General features: G+C 36.6%; 1 protein-coding gene across 13 annotated transcripts in view; it reads right to left on the bottom strand.

The window, feature by feature from the left end:
* Positions 1-19,778, bottom strand: part of PCNX1 (pecanex 1) — a 92,842-nt gene that overhangs the window by 45,543 nt on the left and 27,521 nt on the right. For 6 of the 13 annotated variants that reach the window (XM_065637032.1, XM_065637037.1, XM_065637035.1 and 3 more), the window contains 3 exons: positions 13,214-13,346; positions 8,259-8,443; positions 849-939 (listed from right to left, as the gene is read on the bottom strand). In XM_065637032.1, the coding sequence (XP_065493104.1) occupies positions 849-939; positions 8,259-8,443; positions 13,214-13,346 (409 nt within the window). The remainder of the gene's footprint in view (positions 1-848; positions 940-8,258; positions 8,444-13,213; positions 13,347-19,778) is intronic. The other 7 variants (XM_065637039.1, XM_065637042.1, XM_065637040.1 and 4 more) reach the window with 3 other exon arrangements.

The raw sequence follows: 19,778 nt of genomic DNA, 5'->3' as shown, positions 1-19,778 counted from the left end.
CAAGCAGCAGAGGCAGCATTGGCAGCTTTGTGCAAGGAATACAGAACTTTTTTGTCAAAGTTCAACTCTAGAGTAGGCACTTGCACACTTTCACAAGAAGTATTTGAAGATGGGAGCTTTTATATTCATTACTCCATAATTCCAATAGCTATTCCACCTACACATGGTAGGAATTTGTAGCATTCAGCATGACGCAATAGCTTCAGAGCAGTTTGATATAGTGAAGTGGATTGGAGGCAGGGGGAAGGGACACAGGATGTTTTGGATTGTTTTTCTTTCTTCTGTCTCCTGTCCCTTCAGAGAAAGAAAAGGCATCTTTCCAACAGCAGATGAACTTTCTAGTATGTAGCTGGCTATTTCAACTGTAAGTCAAATTTTAACCTCAGGCATGTTAACACTTCCATGTATTGTTTCATGCCATCTATGAACTTGAGAACAAATTTATCAGTTTACATTTGCTTCACAATTGGAAGTTCATTTGTAAATAAGTTAACAGACATTATGGTCAACAGCCACCTGCTTTCCCAAAACCTGGGTTAAGTCCTTTAAGAAGGACTTTCTATAACCAATCAAAAATGCATTTGTCACGTTCTCAGTTTGGACGTTTATTGCTTAAGCTAATGGTAGTCTTCATTTTCTGATATTCATTTAAGTGGATAAGATTATTTAGGCAGTTAGTGTTATCTCCCTGTAAAAAAATCACTTAGATTTCAAAAGTAAAAGTATATGGATAATATTTTCTATCGATTTTTTTTGTAGTCCATACTAAATAACCTTTTAATATTAAAATCAAATATTTTGTTGCAGTAAGACAAGAATCATCACTCTTGACTGGCCTTCACACACACCAGATGTTGGATGCTCTTCTTGCAGCTGGTTCAAAGTTCACAAGTGACATGTCGCAGCCCCCTGTCTCGTAGAGCGTAGAACTGAACTTACCTATTAAAGAAAAGGTCAAAAGTAGGTCAAAATTTCATAATGTTTCATCCCACTGGTACTAGTTTCTACATATTAACTTACTACTGAGAATAATTTAGACATTTAAATTTACATCAGTATCAGAATATAAAACGTGATTACACATTGTGTCACCAGTGCAGACAAGACATTAGCTAGTCGGTCCTCTTTCATACCATTTCACATGACATATATACAGTAAGCTGCAATACTAAATTAAGAGTTTATATTTACAAGATGTAATCATTAATACAATAGAAGCACAATGTAAGCCTTTCTCCGCCCTCCTAGAAATAACCAGGCCGACAACTTGCAATGACCAGCCCCTTCAGTTCTTCTCTGTCCCCCCCATTAAAACAGTAAGTAAATCATTCACTATCAGCATTTGAGGACCATGACATTTAGCTATGGCAGAGATTCCTCAAGTGTCCAGATTACAATTCTTTTGAGAAGCACATGCCTACTTTAAAAGAAACAAAAAGTGAAATAAGTGGCCTGAGATGCTTCCTAAGTTATGCCTCTAGAAAAACTAAAAAAGGAATGGCAGGCAGAGATTTCTTCTACAAGTCAGAAGCAAACACTTCAGTGTAAGAACAGAAGACTGCAAACTAACTTCTCAGACAAGCTCTTTGAAGTTACTGGAACTCCATTAACCATCATCTCCTAAAGTTGTTATTAAAACCATTAGAATGAACAATATCAAGCTATTCCTAAGTATATAATCAACAAAAAAAGTAGCCAGAGATTATAACTGAAATGATAAGTTACCTTACTCACAATATGATGTTTTTACAGTGCCCTCTTCCCACAATAGTCTGATCAGAGATAAGCACTGTAATTTCCCCTGAAGGTCAGGTTCCATATATTTCACCTCTGAATGCAGGAAGCTGATTTTGAAATTGTGATCTCAGATGAAATGTTCTGCCAAATTCTCCATCTCTCCTAGCTCAAAACCCTTCTTAAGCCATGATGCAAAGCATCCAATATTTTAAGATCTGCTTACACAGAACAAAAAAGGTCCCGCTTCGGAGCATTTGAAGCAAAAACTGTATATGCCTCTCAGCTCCATGTCTTGAAGTTGTTTCCTCTCCTGTTGATACAGGATAACAAGCAGTCACATGAGAAATACCTAACAAGATCAGAGCTTCCAACCTTGCCCCTTTCTGTGACAGCATAACCTGCTTCTCTCATAGTAGGGTTTGATTTTTTTTTTTTATACCACATTATGATCCTTCTTCAACTCCTCTTCAAACCCGCAGACAATTATGTTCCATTTAAAAGTGTTTGAAAGCAAGGTTAAACTCAGAATGGATCATTAAAACAAGTAAAACTAAGGAAAATACTGGTATATAGAAAAATATCTTCATAAAGCTTTCTACCCTCAGACGGGGCACCTCAGACCAACTAGACATGTACTGCAGCTGTGCTAAGACCAACCATTCTGACAAGACAGCTCCATAGTTCAGGAGTCTCGCACAGCCTGCATCAGAGCTCAGTAATGCAACAGCATTCTCTCATTATCTCATTACATCTCCTATAGGCATTCGTAAGGAAATGCAAGTAAGGAAGTTAACTTGTTGGGGTTTCTTCCTCAATAGATTTTAATGGAGTGTTTTAGTTAAATAACCTTTGGTTATTAATGCATAATGTAGTAAACAGTTGTTACTGAAGTTTAAAATTTAAGCTAGTGCAAGTTATTAGAAATCTTCCTCCCCACAACCAATAAATAATATCAGTTACACAAGTCTATTTCTTAACTACATCAGTAAAAAAAAAAATTCAGCAGCAAATATGAAGGTATTGGATAATACACTTGAGCTCTAGTCAGGACAAAATTATGTATAACTTAATAGAAAAAAAATCTTCTGGACAACCAGTTATTAAGAGATAAGGAAGTTTGGGTTAGATACTTCATGTTTTTGCACTACTCAATTGAGAGCCTGGAAATTAAACTCTCTGATTTTCAAATTAGTGAAATTCTAGTCACAGAAATTACAATATACTACTTGCAAGCTATAACTTCCCATTATCTTGGATTGAGATAATACATCAGATATATTTGTTTTAAAAAGAAGTTTACTGAACTGTTACACTCATGTAAAATGCCTAAAAAGGGCCTAAAACTGTGAAAAAAAATAGCATAAACCACTTCACATTAGAAAATATCTACGGTTTCCTCACATTCAACTCATCTTTGAATCTGTCAAAATTTACTGCATTTGTACTGCTGCTGTAAATACTGCATGGCTGTGCTGAGATAAAACAAACCTGGTCAATAAAGCAGCAGTAAACAGACAAAACACTTAATTACAATTATTTACACACAAATTACAAAATGGACTCAGGTCTTGCCATACTTGCAATTACATGCAATTCATCCCTCTACTTATATAAGACTTCCTACTGAAAGTTAGCTCTGTCAAAAAACATTTGGCTTATCAGTAAAACAAAGTTGCCTGCCCTTGTTTGTTTTAAATCAAAAGGCTCTCCAGAAAAGCCTCAACTCATCCAAAGTAGAAAAGAAAGATGACAGGACTATTCAGTGTTGTTGAGGACATAAACCCTACAGTGTGACTGGAGATACTACAGCTGAGCTCCCCAAAGTCCCATCAATTTAATACTTTTTGCACTGTGTGAGATAACAGCTGCATCCCCACAGCACTCTCAAACTCCAGTAAAGGATCCCAATGCTCACAAGACTCAATATATATGGATATACCTATCGGTTTTGCTTACCCTAGTGATTTTCTTCTCCCTCCCACTCCTAGCTCTCCCACATCATTCTCTTGAAATATTTTTAACAGCATCATACTGAAGAAGCTTAAGAAAGTTTTTTCTTTCTATAAGCACTGTGGCTTTATCAAGTTGTGAACAAACGGCAGAGTCAGATTATTTTAGAATCAAGAAAAAAAGCCAATAGCATGTTCGTCCACTAAAGAGAAATGCTTATAATTTCTTCCTCCTGCCCCAAAGGGAGTGCTGCTAGTTCTCAGCAAATTCAAGTCACCCAAACAATATTCTATTTGGACCAGGTTACAAAAATAACAAAACCAAGTCATTGATACTCAAGCACACAAATCCAAAATACATCTTTGTTCTGACTTGGAGAGGAAAAGATGAATGTACCTCCTCTGACACAAGCTTCCTTGTTTCAAAAGACAAATATCTCATCACCAAGTCGAGAGACAACCACATAACAGTTCACAATGTACAAACTGGCATTCCCACAGTTCAGGAATCAATGAAAGCAACAGGCTGATGAGCTGACACAGATGAAACCTGGAAGACTTAAGTGGCTCAGGCTCCATCTAAAATCATGCTCTGATGATTTAAGTTATTTTCAGCACATTTCCCAGTTTTCCATCCAATAAATATTACTTTGTTTCAAACCTCCCATAAATTAGTTCTGAATGTTGCTAACACTTTTTGACACGTTGAAGTCTACATTATCATTAGATCAAGAAATACTCATCTGCTATTTGTGATAATATTTTTTAATTCCTAGTCAGCAAAACCAAAGCCATGAGAATTTGGTTACTCTGTAGGGTGCAACGAGCTATCATTTCCAAAGGTCAAAATTTTACTTTCAGCTGCAGTATGAAGACTTACAGGTTTTCAGTTAGAACACTTCAAAGCATTTCCTTTTTTCTTTCTATCTGAAGTTCGTCAAAAGCCTAACTTTTACTTATTATGCAGAATTCCACAGACTAAAACAGGGATATTTCCAATAGGAACAATGGGAAGTGAGTATTTATTTTCTACCTGTACCTTTGAAAATACTCCCTACCCATCCCAAATAAATGACATCTACTTAATTATAGAAAGGTATCAAGGAACTGATTCTAAATTGGTTTTAATCAAATAAGTAACCAATGTATACATTTATCTTCAGAGAAAAGTTTTGATCTTCAAGACCATGCTTCATAAACTCAATAAATCTGAAGAGTTATCACTTGCATATAAGCGATACAACCAGAAGTCCAATACAGTAGTGTCACTGTGTTGTAAAGCTCCAGATGACCAGTTCCCTTTAATCACAAAAGCAGTATTCCTCGGGGAGGAGGGGGGGTGGGGGGGGTGGGGGGTGGGAAATCACCTAGCTGAGAGGACGAGGCGCTGTTATCTGTTATTTCACCCCAGTTTCAGAAACTGGGCATCTGTTCTAGTAACTCGGTACTTGGATCCCTAACTACTTCGCAAATTGTAACACCTACAGCCTTCACTGCAAGGACTGAAAAATCCTACCCACCACCTACATGTTTCAAGAATCAGCTACCAGTGATAATAAAAGGCATCAGAACTGCCACACTGCGCTCTGAAGACTGTCATTCACTTAAGTCACACTATGCATTTTGTTTTGCTGTTTTGTGGATTCATATTATACTAATCCTGCATGATTATGCTAATCATGGCAGATGGTCTGCCACCTTTCCTTTCTGTCCAGCATTCCTCCTGTGATATAGTTCACGTTTACTGCTCATTAAGCTTCCTTTTCCATCAAGTCCCAGCCCCTTCATGAAATAATATAATTGATTAAAAAAAAAATATTTCTACTTTGAGCCTGGAAGACTAAAGATAATGCCTCAAAGCATCTCTTGCCTTACTCTGAGGACAATGCCCAGTTACAGACAACTATACAGTCAGTACCAGACTGGATGTAGAGTAGGTATAATAGAGTAAGGTTCATCCTTTGTAAAATAAGCCACCAACATCAAGTTAACAGACATGAATCTAAAACAGACAAAACCACCCCTCTGTCTTGTTAAGAGTTGCAGCTTGACATCAACACAAATGCAAAGAATGTAGAAGCAGATAATGCATTTTTACACAAAAAAAGGAGTCCTAAATGTAGGGCGTTTTAATGTAAATCACACATGCCCTGTTTTGTCTTCCACAAGAGCTGGAAAACACCAACAGAATTTCAGTAACTAAATTAATTCTTATATGCATTGTATGGAGATATATAGCTCTACCTACTACCTTTGTCACTTCTATTTCCGGTTGCTATAAATAAGGTTTTGTTTCCATAGCTTTTCCCCAGTCTCTACTTTCAATATTTTTCTGCTCTGGACAGTCACAGTCATTTCCACAGTGACAATGAGTAAGTCACATCACCTGCATTGCTTTGATCAGCATCAGAACAAAAGTTAAGGAAAAAAACTACCCCGCTCCCCCACCTCTAAACCACACCCACTGTAAAGTACCAGGGTCATCTTCTACTGGAAGGTATCTTGGGACAACAGAGCAAAACCAACAGCATTAGACTTAAGGGAAACAGAGCAGTATTGTTACTTCATCCCTGACTGAGGATAAAAAAAAAAAAAAAACCACCCAACAACATGTTACAAGGAAAGATACTCTTCCCTTCTTATCAGGCCTGATGAAGGAATCACACACATGAAAGCTTAAACCATTTTGCCAACTATTTAACAAAACATAGCACGTGTCACACAAATTGCTACACAAACTAGAAAAAAATGTTTTTCCTAAAATAAAGACTGATCTTGCCTATAATAGTTGCTTTCACTCATGGAAGGTTTCTGAACAGATACTCAGAGCTTCAAATGAGGAATAAATCCCAGCTATAAATGAGGTTTTTAACTGAGCAGATCCTGGAAGTTTCTTATCTCCCAATGACAATGTGCTGCCCCATGCAACTATAAGCACAGTATACAGAAAATTTCAGAAGAATTTAGCTATATAAATTTCTGAACACTCCAACACAGGCCAAGTGCAATGAATACACCTATTTAGAGAGCCTGAATGCAATGTTCAATTTCTTAGATGATCCACTTTGATTTCTACTACAACATGGCAATATAAGTTCTTAAATAACTCAGACTTAACTAGATTGTGTATTAAATCTTTAATTCCATAAAACTTGACTATTATTTTGGGTAAGATGAAACAAATCCTTCAAATACAGTAATGGCTTTAAGAATAAATCTCAACATTAACCTTGAACAGATATAATCAGTATCCCTGAATTTCAGGGTTATATTCCAATATTTTTTCTAAAAGAAATGAAAGAGTCCAAATTAAAGAAAGAAATCTGTAGTTTAACGTGATAAGCTTTCATAGTTCAGAGATACATACAAGTATTGAGATAGAAGTCTCTATTTTTCTCTCTAGAAACTAGTAGATCCCCAGACTCTAAAACAAAAGTTATCAAGTAAGTAGATTGTGTATCTAACACACCTGCAGATATTTTTTATAAAACATCTCAGAGAATGTCAAGGCTGTTTTCAGTTTTGCTTATATTCAGTTTCTCCTTTTATTGCAGCTAGATGGTGCAGGAGAGTGGCAACTTGTTAGCCAAATTCATATTTAAAGAGGTACCACAGCCTGGCAACTCTTGAAGTCTTCCTCACTAGTGGAATACGATGACAATTCACTTATCTTTTAGTATTGGGTTTCAGTAAGGTCTGAAACAAGTGTCTTGTCAGTGTTCTGAGCTAACCTGTAGTTTTAGGTTATTACAGCTGACAGCTGCTCAAAATACTGTCACTAATAATGGTCAGTTCTACAGATGCCCATTTTAATAATTCAAGGAAGAACTCCGTATTAATCCTGAAGTCATAAGTAATTCAGACCATATATAGATAGCTGCAAAGATCCCTGCCAGGAATTTTTCTACATCTGCCCCTGCATTACTGTGTCACAGGAGATCAGTCACTTGTTATGAACTTCCTTCTCTCTAGCAACTTTATCAGCTGCACAGAAGTTAATAAATAGTTAAGAACTACATAAAATTGGCCATGAAGAACTAAGGGGCACTGTAAGGTTCCATGAAATGATTACCTTTGATATAAGAACAAGTCCAGGTTTTCTTTCAATCTCAAGCTCCTAAATTAAAGTGTTCATGGAACACATTTACATGAGGATTTCTTTTTTTAAACAGCAGCTAAGCAAGATTCCTCTAAAAAAAGTAAGATCAAGAATTCCTAGGGACCAGGAGACAGAAGACCCTCAAAGCTGGTATCAATCCCTGCTCGACTACCTGTGACAATGCAAGAACACTTATGCATTACACGTGTTACATTGTTCGAGTCATGAAAGCTCTCACACCATCACTATTTGCATCTCTGCATCCTTAGAGTGTTTCACATTGTGCATTTGTTAAAGTGCCTGGAAAGGCTATTGTAAAAAGCAAGGAATTAACAAGCAATACAGCCTTTTAAGAACTGCACCTACGAGACTCGGAAACAAAGCTCAGGTTAGCTGATTTTCATCACGTTATTACCGACACATCTGCCGCGTTAAAACGTCCATGTCACCAAGGTTACATAAGGCCTGCATACCAAGTTCATCGTGCAAACTGCCACCGCCTGCAGCAGCTGCAGCAGCAGGTGAGGCTTCTAAGTGGACACTCCCATTTCTCACCAGGAAGGAGGCGCAAGCACCGGGCCCAGCTGCCTGGGGAAGGGGGTGGGACTGCGCTCTGCCCTGGGAGGGGGCCTGCGGGCCTTGCTGACCATCTTGAAGGCTACGAGAAAACACGGATTGGGGACACGTTACCAGGAAGAAGAGAAACACAGCTAGAAGTGAAGCAAAACAAGAGGTTGTATAATAGTTTAAAGAGGAAGACTTACGAGTACAGCATTAAGAAGCTACTTATTCTGGATAAGTTAACCCATGCGTTCTGTATAACAGAATATTTAGACACTAGTTACGTCAGTAATCCGGAGATACAGTTCCTGTCCTAATTCTTCAAAGTAGTATTGCTTTCTAACATCTCCCCAAATCACCCTCACGTATATTACTGTAAGTCTTAATTTGTGGGTGCAAAAGCAAATTTCTGGTGGTTAGTCTAATTGCAAACTAACTCGAGGTATCGCCTACACACAGCAGTGGCTATTCCAGTCTCCTCATGATGGCTGGGGCCCTTTCTGATCATTGAGGTATGACTGGATCAACTCTTCAATTGGCTGTTTTGGGGTTCTTTTGGTTATAACAACATGACCTTTCTACATATTAATCTGTACTCTAACTAGGAAACGTCTTCAGGCTTTGTTAGTAGCCATACGCTACCATAGACCTTGTAAGATAATTGTAGTTGAACACTTCAATTCAGAGTTCTTTTGAAGATACTAAGAATGCTTAGAACAAATTATTAATTGGCAAAAGTTAAGTCTATTTCAAAGCTTTTTTACAGTACAGCAAAAATTATTACTCAGCATTACTACTGCAAAGAAATTGTTCTATACCCAGACACATACCTGCATCAAAAAAACAGGTTTTAAAAGTCAGCTTGGGCTTCAGATAAATTTGTAAGTTTACAGCCATATGAGCTTGAAAGTGTTAGTGCTCTTCACAGCCTTGTCATTGCAAAACTATTCTATAAAGCTATTTAACAAAGTAAGATTTTTTTTTTAATACCTTGTTTAGTACTAAATGTGGCAAAGCGTCAGAATACATTATGCTTACACTTGTATATCACACCTACTTTGCAAGATTAGTGTTCTTATTATCCTTCATTTTGTGTACTTAAAGAAGTTATATGTCACAGTCACCTGCGGGACTTGATGAAATTCTGAAATTATTTCTTTTTAGACAATAAAATAATTTATAAAGACTACAGAAAATATCAAACACCTCTGAAAGACAATCTCTTATCACTCATTGCTTTTAGTATTTCACTGCTTACAGTGTGATGCTGGTGACGCAAGCGAAAAAGCAAGATCTTACTAAGGGCTGAGGGGTTATATCTGATGTTCTTGCTTTGAACAATATTTTCTAGAATATCAACTTCACAATTCTTTTGTTAGAGCTTCACTGGAAAAAATATGGATATAAGTATGAAAATAAGTGTTCAGAAAAGCCCATGCAAAATAAAGCAGACATGCATACAGCTCATGAGGTAAAAAATTGCAATGCATTAATTTATCATATTCTAACATATTTTAATCTGAATTTTAAATTTGGTGTGTTGCTGTTGTACACAAGGCTCTCTGAGAGCTACATGGCAACAAAAGCCCCAAGGAAGCTCAGAGATGTGCCAGCCTTCATTGTGTCCCTTAAGTATTATCAGCAACACTAAAGCACTGCTAAACAATGCTGCTTTCCCTTGAATAGAAGCTACAGATCAAAAGATACATACAAAATTGCCCTTTCAGTGGTTATCCATATCTGTCACAAAAAAAAACCCCACCCTAAAACATTGACATTAACAGATTGCACAGATTTGTAAAAGATATAATTATTAATTAGGCAGAGAATAATGTAAAATTCTGCTTCAGACAGTCACTTATGTTCTTATATCAGACACACATGCATACACTATTGACTGTATAGGATGCCAATGTATACTTATGTTTTAAGTGCCCAAAACACTTTTGACATTTAGGCAGGACAAAAGCAGGGGTGGGTGGTTGTTTTGTGGTGTGTTTTGGTTGGTTTATTTTTTTGTTTGGTTTTGTTTTGTTTTTAAGTTAACAGGCAAGGTACTCATGCCTAATTTAGCATCAAACCAGCAGAATTTACTAGACCAGGTTTTACTTGTCTACCCTTGCCAAACACACACACATAGTGCCATTGTCTCCTTTACTAAACATTCTACAGAGGAATTGAAAAGTAATTGCAATAATGGATAGGACATTAAAAAAAACACACACACACCACCACACAAAAAACCACACACACACACAAAACCCACCAAAAAAACCCACAAAAACCCCACCACACACACCATACATACAAAAAAACCCAGACTGAACTCAGTTTCTAAAGGAACATCTTCATGACATCCAATTTTATGCCAGAGTTAGATGATTAGGAGAGTAAAGTTTTGCTGACAAGAATAAGTAACATCAGGGCAACTAAAGATTAGTAAATCTAATACTGTTAGAAGTTTAACATCTAAAGTTATATGGATGAGCAATATTAGGAACTAAACTGAGGAAGCTCACCACTAGCATATACAATTAATGCCAGTACAGTTCCAGTGGTGTTTTGAAAGTATCTTGGTGGTAATAGGCTAAAAATACTCTGCATTTCTTCACATTTCTTCCTTATGCACTTGTTTGTTTTGTTTTTCAATCTTTAAGGGCTGCTTCTTCCAGCAAAATACAAATTTACACTAAAATTCAGCTACCTATATAAAGCAAAGGTTTTTTTCAGACTATTCACCTAGAAAACAGAACGATAATAAATACAATTTTTCAGATAAAATGTATTTGAACTACCAACTGTGGGATGTATGTCAAACAAATCTGAAAGGACTTTGGTGTTTGGTTGGACTAGCAATTTAACTCCACTCCAAGGGACAGTCATTTAGCATCACAAACAATGCTTCGAGCAAAGTAATCTTGCTAAGTATTAAATTCTGAACATGTTTATAATACAAGTATTTTTTATAATGTGTATCATTATGTCAGAGAAAGTACAGAGTTAGACTATTTCGAAAGGAACAAATTTAGGTAACTGGAAGATGCACAGAGGAAATACAAGGCTGGAATACTTGCTCTACTTTTTCACCCTTGAACATCTTGTCTGATTAAGAAGTTACTTCCACCAATTTCAGTTTTCTCATGATCTCTCACTGAAGTCCAGCTTAAGCCATGGGAACCTCAATGACTGCACCAGCATATGAAAATAAGGTAGCTGTCAGCCTCATTCTAAAACAGAGTGCTTTATTTGCCCTACTTTCTACCTGTCTAAGAGAGAAACGAAACTCGATGTTTTCTGGCTAACGCACAGTTAAGGATCTCTGATTAGTCTGCAGAGTCTCTCATAAACCAATACACAAAACTATACTACCCTCCCCTTAAAAAAAAAAAAAAAAAGGAGGGAACAACAACAAAAAAAATTAGAAACAAGTGAATGCAACAGAGAGTAGACCAAAAGTGATTTAAGAGAATGCAAAGTTATAGCATTGCTCACTATACAGTAAATCACTAACCTGAATAACCTATGTTCTGGAAGACCAGAAGCTTCACAAAAAAATGATGTGATTATTGCCACATACTGCACTAGCCAGTAAACACACATCTAACTAGTTTCAGTCCTTGATATGGCAGAAGTCAACTCTTCATTTGTTAGATTTTAGGTACCATTCTTGCAATCCTTCTGTCTAAGGAAAATTTAGAAATTTAGCCCTTGATTATTTCAGCAGTACTACAAATATGGCACAATTCCTCCCCCATCCTCTATTGTATTTTCCTTTTATTTGCTCAATTTCTATAGCTTTTACCAGTTAAAAAAATTACACAAGTATTCCTGGAACACAAAACCAGACTGCTCCTATTATTTAACAATAGCTAAGCATATAAAGGAAGATCATTAAGAATACACAACATATACAATTACTCCTGCATATCTATCACGTAACTGGAAGAAGAATTACTTTGGTATGTATGGGGGAATGTTCCTTCCTCTAAAGGCAAAGTTCTGCTTGCCAGATTCTCCAACACCACAGGCAACCACAGGACTGAAAGATTTGAAAAGCAAGTTTAAAAACTTACTGTGATTGCTGCTTGTACTGTTGAAGATGACAGACCAAACAGAGTTGCTGTATGTAACTTATCACTAGGCTCAGTACTGTTTACAGCTGTGCCAGTGAAGCTTGGGGACTCCTGGGATACGTGTATGTATTAATAGCACATTTTAAACATTGTCAAGGCATGCAAGAGTGCCACACAATTAGATTTAATATTGAGCAATGCTGTGCCTTCTACAACAAAGGCATTGCTATTACTTCATTATTTCTCTTCTGCTGTAAAAAGCTGCAGGATGTTCATACAATGGTTTACCTTGTATTTTAGATTTGGAATCTTTGCTCATAAGATTTATCTCTTTATGATGTTCTGCCATTTTGTTATTATGCTTATTTCCCACTATCTACAGATGCAAAAAAAAGATTACAGTACTAGTCCCTAACGCTTGCTTTCTTAAAGGAAAGAAAAGCAAAATGACAAGTGGTAAATAATATTTTCTTGGGTTTTATTCCTTCCTTGAAAATAAGTTTCTGAAGTTTTTGACAAAAACACTTGAGTCTAAGTATGTTAGCATTAGTTCCATTTGTTATCAATCCAAAATTAGCTATAACATGTTAGAGACTGGCTATCCTGATCATTTTGAAAATACTGCCACATATACATGCACAATTCAACAAGCCCACAGTGACATGCAGTGACAGCTCAAGGAGGTTATGGGGGGGAAGGAAGTAAAAAGTGCTTTTCTGGTAACACTGGTGGGTGTGGGGAGAAGTGGTCTGCTGCATGCATGCTAAATATGGTGGAACATTTAGATACCCTACCTGAGGGGTGATCCGATGAGCAATGTAGGAGGGGTAGGGTTACTCCCTGCATTGTGCCGGCGTCGTACTGCCTGACGCCTAAATGTGCCGCGTTCACGACGAAATGTGACAGGCTCCTCGCTGGCTTGTGCTGCTGCATCAAGACAGACTTTAGGTCAAATAAGAACCCATCCTAGTTATGTACACAGTAACTTAAGACTCCTTTCTTCCCCCTGACCCTCCCCAAGTTAATGAATTTGACTTGAAACAACAAAAGCAAATTATGCGCTGACTGGTCAAGTAACCTGCATCAAGACAGGATCACAACACAATTATTAGTAAAAATTTGGGTGGTAGGGTGTTTGGGAGGTAGGGTGTATCCATTCTTGAATATACAGATTACTTTTTTTTTTTTACCCCGAGATCCAGATAGCCAAGTTGCAAAAAAACTTTGATATCCCAGATCTCTTCCATGTACACAGGGCAGGAAGAGACAAGACTGATCTTGTCCTTTATCTCATCTTATAGATAAAGAAGCCTAAAGGACAACCTAGAAAGATTGTCTGCCTCTCCTCACCATAATACTCTCTTCTCGATTTTATAATTTCTGACAGACAGGTAGGTTTGAGGTTAACTTCATCAGGGGACAAAACAGAGCTGCTTTTTTTGGTTTGCTCATAAGGACCAAGGGATACATGTAGCTCATTTTAGTCTAGTTACGCTATGATTTGGAGGAGTAGGAGTTTGAGATTAAATAAGAGAATGGTTTCTTTGGAAGGATTGGTAGTTTTGTTATCTCAACTCCCCAAACAAAAAACAAACAAATGGTTTGGTCCACTTATAATGCAACACACTAAAAACCAGTTTGTATGTATTCAATGGAATCTAAGATTTTTTTCCCACATATCACCTCCCAAAATCCACCTATGCTCCCTAAACTTCAAAGTCTGAACAACTTTGGATTTGCACTGCTTCATGGTGTGTCTACAATCTCAGAGTCTTCCTGAACCAAGGAAGCTACTAACCAATTTGAATGCAGTGCACTAGAGAGCTCAAATGAATGGTCACAGCGAAAATAGGTTTTGGCAGGCAAATGAAGGAAGAGAAAACAAAACACCCACCACTTGACATGAAGTCAGTGAAAGAGGAAAATCAAAATCTTGAAGGGGAAGTCACAACTTGGTAGCCAAAAAGCCTGTTACTAGAGTGAGAAAACCAAGAATTGTGTCAAGCCAAAATAAAAAAAAACACACTAAGGGAGTAATGCTTTTTTTTATGTAGAAAGATAACAGGCAGAGTAGTCCATGTTCACTGAAGCACATTTCAAGTTACAACACTCCTGTTATTGGGCGTTCAAAACTACCAGCAAAGAATCTAACACTGGTCTACAGGGAATTGTAACCTATAGCAAGCTACTACTGCTGTGTATTGCTGCCATAGCTCAAGCAATAAAGACTGCATGGAATAAGAGTCGAATTCCACCCAGGAACCACAAGTTAAAGTGAACAACTGTATATGAAACTTCAATCCGTAGTTTGCTTTAAAAGCTTAGAAGCTACATGAAGACATATACTTTAAGACCAACATTAAAGTTACAGGCATGTCGTTACCACAATGTCAAAAAGCAAGAACATCCTCAATCCAGTACTTTCTGATATTTTAAGGAAAACTGCTTTTGTTATTCTAAGCATGAATAGACACTTCCTTTTCATTGTATTTCAGCAAGAATTTAACATGTTTCTCTTGTGGTTTAATATACAGCTTTATACTTTGTTTTAATACACAGCCCCATTTATTCGAGTATTTCTTTATAGCTCTCATACTTGAAGTACTGGGAAAGTGAATCACGTTAAACAAGACAGTATGAATCCAAACTTTTCTTCTGGTGGATTAAGTTAACACATAAGAGGCCAAAACTGCCCACTAATTTTGGGTGCCAATCTGTAAAGCTCAATTTTCCTAGCATATACATCAGCATAAAAGACATCTATATTCACAACACAGCTTCCGCTGACTTCAGATGCAAAAGCAATTCCACACATTTCTGCTAATCAGACCATAGTTAAACACCATGAAATAAGGAACAGTCTTAACTGAAACATAAACATCCTGATTACCATTAAGATGGTAAACATCAGTATTAAATTTTAATTACCATTTGCAACTACTTAGCAAAAGCAACGTTCAAGTGCAATTTTTCAAGACAGCGTACTTAACACTGACAACATCTGTTTTTCTTTTCATATACTTTATTCAGTAAACATCACCTTCTGCAATATCTGAAGCCCAGATTATGGAAACACTAGAGGTCCTTCCTATACAGCTCCAGTTTACCACTAAAGCAAGTCTACCTCACACACTGAAGCAGTGTCCTGTGAGGAAAACAGCTATAAACATGTTTGAAGATTAAAAAAAAAAAAATTATCAAAATCCATAGGTACTTGGAGATTAAAAACAGCATAGGCAAATAGTTCTGGCATTTGCTACCTTTTAAATTCACTTTGATTTTTAAAGGTTAAAGTAGATTTTGGTGTTGCTTTCTACCTAATCTACCAAGATATTTTTTATTTACCTTAAAACTTCAGTTTGATGCACATCTTCTATATACGCCTTTCCTGAATGTTGGTAGAGACACGCAGGATCACTAAGCAAGTCTATTAATGGCTTGTAACACCTCAAGAAGGTACATGTTGAAACCATGACTAAGTACAATAAGGTAGTTGAACAATAAGGATAGTGGTTTTAAGTGTGGAAGGCCAAAGTGAGCAAAGTTTGATTTTTGGCTGAGTGGTTTTTTTGGTTTGTTTTGGGGTGGGTTATTTTTGGTGGGGTTTTTTTGATGCTTTTGTTGTTTTGTTTGTGTGTTTTTAAAAGAAAAAACCCTAATTTTAAAGAACACAGATGATTTAAAAGATATACCAGTTTGAAAAGCTACTTGTGTTAATTACTTGTGTTTCTACTTGTCTTTAGTGTGAAGGAACACTACAACTGCTCATGAATTCACCAGTAGGAGGCAAGATAAAGCTCCTAAATTATCCTCTATCTGCTCTGAGAGCAGTTCAATCATGAGAGAAATAGCTTGGTTTTAACATAAATACGCTTCTTTTAATATTTACAAAGTAACAGTGCGTTGATGTTTGAAAACAAAACTAAAAGTATCACTGTAGGACAGCTTAAAAAAACCCAAAAACCAAAACCACCAACAAAATACCACCACAACACACAAACATCCTAAGACCACCACTCACACTTCTCCAATGCTGTTACTTCCAACCACTTACTCTAGACTCCAGAAAGGTAAGATCCAACATCTACAAAATCTAGATCTAATAGGGAGACAAAGCACAGGTAATACTTTTACAGTTCATGCTTACTTAATAAATCAGTAGAGGAAGACAAGCCTTTCAGGTTAGAGTGCTTGCTGCTAAAGTCTGTCCTATTTTTCTGTTTTATTCTAAACTTATGTTAAAACACTACACTTCTTTAATGTCAAGAAATTTAAGTATAAATTTATTTTCCATGTTGTCATATGAACTTGAGCCCCCAACATTATCTGTTCTCACAAACAGAAGAATCAGGTTTGAAGTTCAAAGTGCACAAGTTAGAACTACAAACCTATACCCCAGAGAAATCAATAGAGGTAGAGACCTAATGACAACTTTGTAGCAAACTTAACCCTCTCACACCTATTCTCAAATATAATACATCTAATTTCAAAGAGGAAATAAGTTAACTTTCACAATAGTTAATGCAACTGTGTATATTAACACATTTATTAAAATTCATCTTTTTTTTCCCCCTTTCATTACACTTCTGACTGGAAAAAAGCCAAATTAGCAGGTATACACAAAGTCATGAGGATATGATTTCATCATCACACATTTGGAATTATGCTTTCCCAATAAGACTAAAATTTATTGCAGAGAAAACTAGTGAATAACAAATACTCACATCCCTTTGCCAATCAGATGGGAATATCTGAACACAGGTTGATCTACCTTGCCTGCAGGCAGTTTGCCTTTCCAAAACTTCTCTTTCTATACTACACGAAGTGTTTTTGATGCAAGCCTCTACAGTTCCTCGAAGTTCTAAACAGAACTGAAGACTCGAAGTTTTGCACTACAGCTATACAATTTTATACTACAACTAGCTTTAAGAAACAGAAAACGAAAATATTTTCTTTTGAACAGGAATATTTACAAACACAAGCCAAAACATTTACAACATCACCCTGCATGTACATACCACTGCTTCTAACCCAAACTTAGAAGGTGGGAACTGAAGAAGCATGAGATGAAGAAGCAGAATTTCCCAGTTTTATTACATCAACAAGTCCCCTTTCATTTTTGCTAGGCAAACACACTAAACCCAGTGCCTCAGATAAATTCTGAAATACAGATAAATTCTATCCAAGTAGGAAGGCTCCTGGAAAGATATAGTATGGAAGTAATGCAGATGTAAAGCATCACTGTGGAAAAACATGCAGTTCTCAGGATAAAAATTGCAAACTTCAGTCTGGCAGGAAAGAAAACAAAAAACCCCACAGACAATGGAAACAGTGTCCCTCACTCTTCTCAGGAAAGAAAATACATCACTTGAAGTCTAGATGGTTTTGAACATTAGTCAGGTTAAGCATGGTTAAACTTGTGCATGGAACCTGAATGGTGCTTGGACATGCCACTTCTCTCCCTATCGAATAGGAAATAGGATCTAACTTTCAAGCACTTGTCATGACCAACCCTACAAATTCTCTGTGAGAACTGAAATGAACAGTTCAGGGCTCATGCATTCATACAGGCAATGAAATCTGTCCTCTAAGAGATTTCCAAACAAACCAAATAGCTGAAATTTTGCTCTTCTGTAAGTAGCATCTTTACCTCATTCATGTTCAAAACCTAAGAAAAGTCAAACTTCTCACATGCATTTGTGGTTTACCACCACTCTCCTCACAGTTGAGGCATTTGTAGTTTAGGCTCATGTGCCCAAACACTATTTTTAAAACCATACTTATACCCAAGTAGTAAGAAGGAGTCTGTTCAGTCCATATCTTCAGCATGCAGATATTAATCACCATGAATTATGCACCATTCCAAGACCTACAATTGCAGGGATTTCTTGTACTTCTCTGGTGAAAAAGTAAAGTACTGGTTTATAGTATGACAACTTACTCTGGCCACTTAATGAAAAATATCACTAATGCCAATTTCTAAAGAATGAAGACATGGAAAGCAAGGGAGAAACAATGAAGAACAGAGGGATACCTTTAAGATATACACTTTTGCTAGAAAATAGAGCAGAGGAAAACACACAATTTAGGAAGGAAAGCCTGTCACCAGAGGAAAAAAAAAAAAAAAAAAAGAGAAATACCTGAAGTAAAGACCAAGACTTCAGTGTTGTGGTTGAATGTATTAAAAAAAAAAAAAAAAGAGACACGCCACACACACCACAAAACCCACACAAGTTTGAGACTTGGCTGGAGGAATATTTACAGTTACAGTAAACCAGTCACTCAACAATCTGAAAAGCAAAACACTGTCAAGCAGGGAATAACTAGGACAATGGAAACATCTGTTTTGAATTGTGAACCAAACATTTTTACAGACTGTCTTGATAGACAAATTTCTCTACTAATGCCAAAGATAAAACTGAGTCTCAGTTACTCCACTGTACTGCACACTTGAAATATTTCACTTAAAAACATTAGGTGTTACTCACACAGACTTCTTAAATATAATGTTGATGGACTTGGGGTCAAAGTGCCAAAGCTATGACCTAATCTATCGCCTGCCCGGGAGAGTTGCTGTATCCAGGGATTTGGGTATCAATAGCTAGTAGTATGTTCATGCAGCAGACAAATGTTCATAACCTACATTTATCTTTGTGAAACTTAATTCTGACCTTGTATTTGGATTTATTCATCTTAAAGAAAAGATGCTTTAAATCTTTAGAACACACAGCCTTTCCAGCATAAGTGGTATTCTGTCTTAGTATATCCACAGAAAATCATGTTTGCTTTGAATGGGCTTTTATTATCTATAACAGCAAATGTTAATTAGCAGTCTACTTTGAAGTATCTTGGAATTACATCTCATAGGTACATTTGGCAGCAATGTGAGCACTTCCATCACATTTCAGAGAGCCCTAAGAACTTTCTTGGCTGTATGCATAACAATAAATCCAGGCACATCTAGAAAGGAGCATGAAAAAAGTGGCTTATAAACTTAAGTTAGTAGATATAGCTTCATTTATACCAAGTATCAAAAATTCTTATTCAGCTCCTGTTTAAAGATGAATACTTGGCAAATTTATGACCATCACATGCTATTTGTCAGCAAAATTGAACCATTCTTTCCAAATAAAGTAAAAAAAGAATATTGCAAGAAGTAGTTGCACAAACACTACCAGTCAAACACATTTCAATAGCTCATTCCCACAGCAATGCAAAGTATTTTAAAAGAACTACTACTTCTGGTTTCTTTGAGAGGCTTGAGCAAATTTAACCAGGGTCAAGTTTTTATAAATAATATTCCTGGGGGAAAACAAACAAACAAACAAAAACCCCCACCAAATTAAATGAAGTGTATTT

This window comes from Caloenas nicobarica, chromosome 5, assembly GCF_036013445.1.
Source record: "Caloenas nicobarica isolate bCalNic1 chromosome 5, bCalNic1.hap1, whole genome shotgun sequence".
In the NCBI taxonomy this organism is placed as follows: Eukaryota; Metazoa; Chordata; class Aves; order Columbiformes; family Columbidae; genus Caloenas; species Caloenas nicobarica.
This window is presented reverse-complemented; position numbering and strand designations above follow the sequence as displayed.